The sequence below is a fragment of the Cystoisospora suis genome, assembly GCF_002600585.1.
Source record: "Cystoisospora suis strain Wien I chromosome Unknown contig_150, whole genome shotgun sequence".
NCBI classification, from domain to species: Eukaryota; Apicomplexa; class Conoidasida; order Eucoccidiorida; family Sarcocystidae; genus Cystoisospora; species Cystoisospora suis.
In genome coordinates this window covers 47,996-56,979 of record NW_027152952.1, presented here as the reverse complement: position 1 = coordinate 56,979, position 8,984 = coordinate 47,996, and the positions used below count along the sequence as shown (strand labels likewise).

The 8,984-nt window shown below is 55.7% G+C and overlaps 1 protein-coding gene across 1 annotated transcript in view; it reads left to right on the top strand.

Moving 5' to 3' along the window:
* Positions 1-1,664: 1,664 nt before the first annotated feature.
* CSUI_000336 (down-regulated in metastasis protein) overlaps positions 1,665-8,984 on the top strand; it is a 23,522-nt gene continuing 16,202 nt past the window's right edge. The window contains exons 1-5 of the mRNA XM_068060570.1: positions 1,665-2,611; positions 2,976-3,193; positions 3,734-3,867; positions 4,365-4,790; positions 5,250-8,922. Coding sequence (XP_067927457.1) covers positions 2,293-2,611; positions 2,976-3,193; positions 3,734-3,867; positions 4,365-4,790; positions 5,250-8,922 — 4,770 coding nt within the window. The 5' untranslated portion in view covers positions 1,665-2,292. The remainder of the gene's footprint in view (positions 2,612-2,975; positions 3,194-3,733; positions 3,868-4,364; positions 4,791-5,249; positions 8,923-8,984) is intronic.

Genomic DNA, 8,984 nt, shown 5'->3' with positions numbered 1-8,984 from the left:
CCGTAATTGGGAGTGTTTCTTCTGACCCACTCTATCCATTACGTAGGTAATAAAGTAGTTTTGGTGTGTTAGGATTCCTAGGGGAAGCCAGAGAGGGAAGTAGCTAAAGAGGAGACGGCCAAACAAGGCCTCGCCCGCGAGAGGGGCAACTTTTCTTCACCCGTGACTAAAATTTATTGCAACCATGCGCCCCCATGGTTACGCGAGTCAACTGCGGCGGTCTATAGCAATCGCTCCCGGTGCCACGTTTGCCATGAGAGGAGGTTTGGACTTGGCCGTAGCACCTCCGGTCACGGAGGAGGGCTGTGGTCACACTCCTTCCGGGAGCGCACAAAGGAGAGCAAAGCGTCAGAGGGTTCGGCGGAAGTAGCGGCACTTCTCCAAGGGTAGCGCAAGCGTTGTCGGCGTCCCGGCCTCGTGTTCCTACAGAATACCGAAGATCATCCGCACGCCCTAAAAGAGCTTGTACAGTGCGGCGACCGCAGGAACTAAAATGGGACGACAAAGTAGCAGTATCTTGTGAGGTGGCGGGGTCAGGAGCTTCTGAAGCCGTAGGAGCGCTATGATACTATCGCTGCCATCGTGAGAGCAAAGGACTTTCAGTTGCTCAAAAGGGCTAGTGCTGGGGGGGGCGCGGCTCTTTGGGCGGTGGGTAGTGTAAGGGTACTCTCACGGGCCATGTGTCGTGCTGTGCTCCGTAGTGGTTGGTGTGAATCACCTACGGGTCTAGCGTGGTGTGTAACGGCGAGATCAGACACGTAGGAAGTTCTTTTGCTGTCGGCTGTCGTCGTGACAACTCTTACCACGTAGCACCGTAGCGACGCGTCTGACCAGCCGGGCCGGGGGTAGACCGCTTAGCACCGCACTCGACGAACCACGCAAGCAGCATACACTCATCACACTGGACTCATCGGTGTCTCGCAACAACCAGTACGGAGTACCACACGACACGCCAGGCGAAGGCGCGACACAGGCGCTACATGGTGAGTGATGCTGTTTTGCACGAACCGTTGGGTGCTGTGCTGCGAGGTGGACCGCAGGCACCGACGGGTGTGATGCGTCGATACGTTGGTTGCCGGTGAGTATCCTCAAGCAGAACGGAAACAAACTCCGTAATTGTTGCTTCGCACCGCCACATGCGGCGCGTCTCACTGAGTATTGGAGTCCGTGTCGTGGATCTCCGAGAAAGAAGAGCAAAACATCACAGGGTACGGCGGAAGTGGCTGACTCGATCCGTGCACCTCTGCAAGGGTAGCACAAGCGTTGTTGGCGTCCCGACTTCCATGACCACAGCGCTCCCGTTGGCAAACGAAACACGCTTCACCGTTTCCCCTGGTTGCGTTGAGACTCATCACCCCACTGTGCTCACTCATCTTACCCGCTAAGCGCCGGTACATCATCGACTTGACACGCAAGAACGCCTTGAAAGAAAAGACAGCGCCCGGCCCTGACGCGACACGTATGGTACTCCAAGCTGCCATCTCGCACTGCACGAGCTATCGGGACCGCTGACTGTCGGGTCCGTCACATCGATGCTCTAAGATCCCCACAACGCCCGCTGAGAACGCATGCGTTAGACAACCGCAGTCCCAGCATCGCCCTCCCGCGCTTCTGTTTAGAGCCACGAATTACCGGCTTTCTGCCAGCCGCCGTTCGGCAGTCCCGTTTCATGAAGCAGCTGACCTGTGGTGGTCGGGTAGCTTCGCCGGTGTATCATCTTCCCGTGCGTACTGGCTACCCGAAGATAAAGTCGCTCGGTTCCTCGCTCCGAAAGAGCTCCTTTCAGAGTCTAAGCACCAGCATGCTAACCATTTTTTCTGGCTTTCCGAGAAAGCCAGCGTTACTGTGACTGTCCTGTTTGTTCGCGCATATGCACTTTCGTTTTCTCAAGATTCCGTCTTGGGCCCCGATAGGTCGAGCCTAACAAAATGCTGAGCCCCTTTACCTCGAAGGTTTCTCTTTTGTCTCGCGGTGCGGGCCGTGCTAGTCGGGCACTTTCTTCTGTTGCACCGGGCCTCTGTCGCTCGAGCCCAGGGGCTTCGCGATTCCGTTGACTGCTCAGGCGCAGAGTGCTTGTAGTGGATGCCGTGTAAACTTCATACTGTACTTGAGAGTCCGTCGTCCCTTTCAAGCCCCTTTCGCTCTGTTTCTCAAACCACCGCAGGCTCGTCGCGTCCCTTTTTTTTGGTCTCTCGGTCAGGCTTCAGTACTTCTGCTCTTCGATATTAATGCCGGACCCGGCGTCGGTCCTCCTCCTCCTTTCTTCAACTTTTTTGCTGGACGTGCTTCACCATGGCACGGGCCTCGGGGTCTCCTCGCGAAGAGGAGGTGGCTCATGCATCACAAGTTAACGAGCTAGAAGACAGAAGGAAGACGAACACACAAGTCAAGTATTTCGACCCCACCACGGAACGGTTCACCTTCATTTCGTTTGCAAAGCGACTTCAGCAACAGTTACATCAGAGTGTTTCTCCGCTGCACAGTACACATGTGCTGGATCTACTTGAGCAGCAGCTTCTTCTCCTTCAGAGTGTCGGGTGCGCAGGAATCCGCAGGAGGGGAGCGTTAGCGCGTGATTCTTGCCTTGAGAAGGAAAGGAGAAATGCAGACGGTACGCGTTCGACACTTGCCCGCCAGCAGCCTTGTGTTTCATTGCTGTCTCCCCCCTGTTGTCCGAGTGGACTCTAAGAAGGGTGTCAGTGGGGGGAGGTAATCGATACTCATGTCCATGCATAGCTTTGAGAAGTAGGGTGAGATACTGCACTTTTTCTCGACTACCAGTACGAACCCCGTTTGTCTGCGTTTCAGTGTGCGGCTCCGGGAAAAAGTGCCCCTGTCTAGATTCCCTGACCTTGTTCTCATTTTTTCTAAAGAGTAGCGATGACCGAGGCCTTCAGCGGTATTTTATTCACGGCCCGGGCTTGTCCGGAAGTGTGTCACAACTCGGAGCACTGTGTCAATGGTATTTTGTTCAGAGCTTCAGTTTTCGTCCTTCGGTCTCTTAGTTCGCCAGTTCGGTATAACCCGGCAAGCGGCACATCTTGGAGATCTCCTAGCTCAGTTGGGTCCTCTGAGTGCCTCCCTCCCGCTACTCATCTTTCACCGCCAACGCGTCGTGCAAATCCTTCTTCGCTACCTGCTGGTTGACGAGGCGACAACCACCGTGCTTACTCTCCTCCAAGCGCTGGCTAAGGTACGTTCCTGTCGTCGAAAGCAGCCGACGAATGCCCAAGAAATGGATTCTCCGTTGGTGTGTTGTAGAGTTAGCGGATCGTGCGGATAGTCGTGAAAGTGTCCGGGGGCAATGCTATGTGTTTCTGAAGAGCCGTCAGGTTGGGTAGCAGTTCTGACTTGTACGACTTAGCACTGTAGTTGTCCGGACACTTATGTATTACCATTTTTACGTCGACTAGCAGTCATGGTGTGGCTAGAAGTGCAGTGGCCCACGTCTCAAAAAATGACTAGCGTATGAGCGCTTGCGTGTTCAGCAGACGCGTGCCCTGCTTTGGCCAGCTGGTTCTGCTTCGTGTTTTGTCCGTACTGTTCTGCGACCCTTTCTCTTGATTCGAGTTCTTGCTCTGGGTCCGCTTGGTAGCCACAAGTTGGCTTGTCTCCCAGTAAATCCGAGGAGTTTTGTTGTCTCCCCGTGAGAGTCTTGCGACCACAGGCAGAGAGTCTGGAAGAACGATGAGAGGTTTGGATTCCTTATGCGCATTTCGGTCTTGTTGTCCAGGACCTCCGCGGCGAATTTGTGCCGTTTCTTCCAAGCGTCTTTTCGTCGTTGCTCCTGCTGCTTCAGCAATTGCAAACTACGGCAGACGCTGACACGATTAATCTTCTGTTCATCTGCATCGGCAACCTCTTCAGGCAAGCGAATAGACGTCATCTGTTCGGAAGCGCTTTTGGTCCTCGTGTCTGAGGGCATCTGCAGTCGGTGCAGGATCGTTTGCGGATTGCTCGGCGCCCGTCTCCTCTTCATGTTCATCTCCTACTTCCCAGTCAGATCGGACTTTTTTCTCGGTGTGCGCCTACTTTGGTCTGTAGCATTTCAAGTAAAAACAGCAGTACTGTGCGCATTTACCCACAGCAACTGTCAGATTCAGAATGCCAAGAAGCCAAAAGCCAAGGCAACTTCAGGGGCTTGTTTAAAAGTAAAGCGTTCCGCGGCAAAGCTTGAGTGGAAGTGACTCGTGTTTTCAGGTCGAGCCGGCGCGGAGCACGCTGCGGCAACCGTCAGCGTGTCACCCCGGCCATGGTATGCGAGTAGTTCCCTGTTTAGCCTGTACGCTGTGGCTCGAGGTCCTGTGGCTGATAGACGAGCGCTACACTTGTACTACGTTTTTTTGCGTGCTGTTATACCGTAGGTATCTGTCACGTCCTCTTCTCCGGGACTTCAACTTCTGTCTTGCGCTGTTTACCCCCTGGCTCTGTGGCGATAGCCACCAGGAAGATGGGGCACCACTCGCTCAAGCCTCGTGCGGGCACCCGCCTTCGACGGAGGACGAGGGCACATTTGGTACTGCATCATCATCATGCCCGTCACCCCACATGCCTGCGCCATCCGGGGGACAGCCACGCGGGGACTCCAAGGACAGGGACGTCTCCACAACCTCAGCTGATCGGAAAGGCTACACACGGCAGAAGGGATTGCGGGGTAGAAGGCGCATGCCGCCACAGATGCGGCTGCTGGCAGCGCGCGCTTTCGCTTGTCTGCTACGAAAATCTGGAAATGCAGAGGAGGGGAACGATTTTCTAGGCTGTGTTGACGCTCTTCTTCGACAGATGGCAAGGTGAGTGCGGCCTCCTGCGCCTGGCAGTATACTAGTGAGTATCATAGTTTGAGTACGCAGGATGTCGTTTCGCACTCACATCTGTGGTTCGTGCGTCGCGCACTAAACACGGGGGTTACTTTTTTTTTGAAAAAGCACCCAAACGTGGTTAGTTGGACGGTCAGGTACACCGGCTACTGCGAAAGGCCAGAGAGTGGATTTTTCTTCAGGACTTGCTCCCGATAGCTTTTCAGTCGGTCGCGCCCCTGTAGTCTCTTTGTGCCTACATTTGGCAGGCATGCGCTCTGCCCTCTCAAACAGCTTTCTCGTTGTGGAGTCCTTCAAAGCAATTGTTGGACACCGGTGTCACTAGCGGACTGCTTTGACCAGACTATATTCGCTTTTTGCATCAGTATCAACCGGGTCCCTTGCGCGCAAGAAGCGGCGGACTCGGCTTCGTTGGTTCTTGCCTTTGTTCAGATTGTCACCGTCATCCCGGTCAGCCTACAGCGAAAGCGTTGCACGTGTTTTGTTTGAGGGCATCAAGAACGTCCAGGGAGGCTACACGACGTCTTTTGAGCGCCTCGTGCGCTTTCTTTTTGCAGTAGTGCTTTTCCAGAAACCCTACGTAGACCCGCGAACTGGAGTCACGTACTCCCCTACCCTGGAGGCGGTTGATCGGCCAGAATACAAGCGCACTCAGAACGCTCCAACCGGATCCCTATCTGCTGAACAGGGCTCAGACCGGGGGAAGGCAGGCGGAATTGTGGACAACTGCGATTCCGCCGCCGCTGTGCAAGCAACCTGCGAACCCGCTACGGGTCTCGGAGAACCTTCGGGAGACACGGGGCAAGAAAAGTGCGAGGGGACTTTTCAAGATCTCGAGCGAGAAACTACTTACTTTCCGCTCTATCGCCAGCAAACCCAGTGTGCTGTGCAGTTTATCTTGTACGTTCGTCAGCATGCTGGAAGCGTGGACTCTCCAGGAGCGGCGCAGGCGCAAAACCTGCTGCTGGAATTCCTTAGGGCGGCTGTCCGCGTCACCCCCGCTTTGCTTGTTTCTGCTGCGGCAAAAGTAGCACGGCGTGAGGTGGCCGGGGGATCAGCGCAAACTTCGCTGCATAGTTCGGCAGGGAGCTTAAGAGATCTGGAGAAGGCGAAGAGACAATTAACTCTAGCGAGATCTCTCGGCGAGGACGAGGACAGTGTTATCGCTTCCCGCGAGGAGCAGGGTCCGACCGGATCTGTTCGGGCGCCTGGTGTGACCTCAGATCCGGCCGGGAGGAACCAGAACAGCGGCCAGGGGGTATCCTGCCAGGAGACTGACCAACAACAAACTCAGGATGAGTCTTCTGGGCCGGAGTGCGAAGTGTGCGGAGCCCCGCTGGTATATTCACCCGCTTTTGGCACCTTCTCTAAGTTTCCTTTCGACCCGTTCTTCCGTGACTGCCCGGCGCCGCAGCACTTCGGGTCCCATCCGTTTTTCGCAGAAGTGGAAGGGGGGAGATGCAAAGGGCTCGAAGGCGCTTTTCTGTCTTCTTCGCGAGCTTCGGGTGTCTTCTGTGCCTTTGGTTTCCTGACGCTACTCGAGCTGGCGGGTGCCTGGGTTACCACGGTACCTCGGCTGAAAGGCAGCTTCAATCTGTACGTAGAACAACTTCTGCGCTGCTTTGGCCCCAGCGACCCCGGCCCTGTGGTCCAGCGAATTTCTATGCAAATATCAGCGGAGAAGGATTTGGGGTCTAGCGGTAGTGCGACTTGGGTTGCCCCTATCCTTCGGCCTCTCTTATACGTAGTGAAGCAGCAGTGTATTCTTGAAGAGACAGCTCCAGAAGAAGGCGCGACTGTGCATACTGGGTCTGAGCTAGAGGGCTGTAGCGCCGGTGGGTACAGCATCAACGGAGCTCCTTTCAATGAGCGTTGGTCAGACTCGCTCCCGCAATCCCTCTCGCGTCGTCGTGCTGTTACTACTCCATCTCAGTCCCCGGTCGCGTTCTGTCCATACGGGTCTTCCTCGCTCGTTTCTTCCCCACCAGCCGACCTCGAGCTCATTTCAGCAGTGTCGTTGCTCTTGCCGTGCGCATTTCTCAGACTGCTGGCCACTGTGTGGAGAGCGGTGCCGAACAGCTTCTGTTCCGCACTTGATTCCGCCGCATTTCCAAATATTTTTCAGCAGGTCTTCCTGCTCCCTCTGAAGTCGGTGCGAAAGAAGCAGGGTGGCCTGCACCAGAGGCGGACTGCTGAATGTACCACCGTCTGTGTGTCTTCGCTGTGTTGCTGGAGACGGTCATTGTTAGAGGCCTACGTAGATTGCTGCGTCACGTGCATCGCGACTCTTCACGCACACTCTCTTCCACTGCAGCCCGGTCAAGTGCAGGAGGTTTCTCTGCGGTTTGTTGAAGGGTTTGATGTCTACGCACTCCGATCTGTTTCAGAATTTCTCCTCGAGTCTTTGCTTTTCTTTTCTCCTTCATCTCTTTCTCGGGCGGCTTTAGCTGCAGGGCACAAGGTGACGCTGCAAGCGTCTCGCGGGCTTCCCCCTGGAAATGCACAAGATCATGCGGAGGGTGACGACCTTAGTAAGGCAACGTCACGGAGTATTCAGTACGTGCACGCCGGCCTCGGATCTCTCTGGAAAGGCAGCGCTGCGGGCGTGTTGCTGTCTCAGGAGCTGGCCGAATTTGCGAAGATTCCCGACTCTATCCCCCGAGGGCTCATGTTTGTCGGAGAGACCACCCACGCAGGTAGTTCCACGATCCTTCTACTGCAGCAACAGGAAAAATTTTCTGACCTCTTGTTCTCTCTGGCTTCACGAATAGCACGTACCACCGAGTGCATTTCCTCCGGCGGTGTTTACGCTGATACTGCCGCAGTCTCCCTGGCGCTAGGGGACCTCCGACGCCGGGGCAGTCTCGCCAGATGCGCCACAGAGGGGGTCTGCGTGTCTCGTTCCAGTCTGGCAGGAACCCAGGAGACTGTCTGCTCATCGAGTGACGGCATCTTTTGCCTGACAGTCCTCCAAACTGAGGAGCTTGTTTCCCTCTATGGAGTCCTGGTGTGGCTGCGCGCGGCGACGGAAACTGGTACAGAAAAAAGCACGTACAGGAGCCAACTGACTCAGGTTCTGAATAAGGTCAGAAACTTTTGGACAGAATCACCCGATCTTGATGAAAGTGTTGGCGTGCTGCAGCAGAAGCTGGCTGGACTCTTAATTGCTCTTGTCTCCTGGTTGGCGCGTGGGTTTCTTGGTATAAGCAGACAGACAGCGCACGCGGGGCTACTCACAGCCGGCCAGAGACGCTGGGAGGATTCCGCAGGTCCGCAAAACGTCGCTGCATTCGATGCAGTCCCGTCCTGCGAGGCCGGATGCCGCTGGGGGGCATGTGAACGTCTCGCCGCCGTGTTACACGTGCTGCAGATCAGTTCTCACTGTCTAGCAAACATCTCCGCGTCGTTTTACCTGAGAACGAGTGGCCCGTCCCCGGTACCGCCTGTGCACCTCGTTCAACTTGTCTTGTCCCTTCCAATGGAAAAGCAGAAGGCGGCGGGATGGGGACCATGTTATCATTTGCTTTCTGAACTCGCTGAAGAAGGTCCAGGAGAACCGACAAATACTCTACACTTGGAGGCTGAGCGGCTCGTTCCCAGTTTTCTGGGCTCCTCTGCTTCGTCGTCGCCTCTCCCCTCTGTCTTTCTGCAGTCGCACTCGCTTGCTGCGTGGGGCGAGCTGTTTCTCCGCCTGTTTTGTGCGGGGACGTCAATCTGGAGACACCAAACAGTGGCACCTGTCACTTCAGCGTCAAGTGGCTTTCTGGAAGCGGAGGTCTTGCTGTCGCCGTTGCTCCGCTGCGCGGCGAACTGCGTAGACAGTGTTGCTGGTTTGGGGCGGCGGCCGGCCAACCTCAACGCAAAGACCGAGGGCCTGGGTGAACTGCGACGCGAACGGAGGCCGTCCGAAGGGGAGCTGTCACTGCTGTCTCAGTCACCGCATTTGGGTCTTCAAACCGCGATACGGAGTTCTATGAGTTTCGTTCTTCCGTGTTTGAGTTCTCCCTCCCGACAGGCGCGGTTACACGCGCTGGAGCTGCTCTGGTTAAGCACTGACGCCCTTTTCGCAGGTGTACCTATCCCACTTGTCTCGGAAGTGCAGAACGTGCGTTTCCGGCCGGATGCCACGACTGAAGAGCTCTTCACAGTAGAGGAGCCCGTGCAACA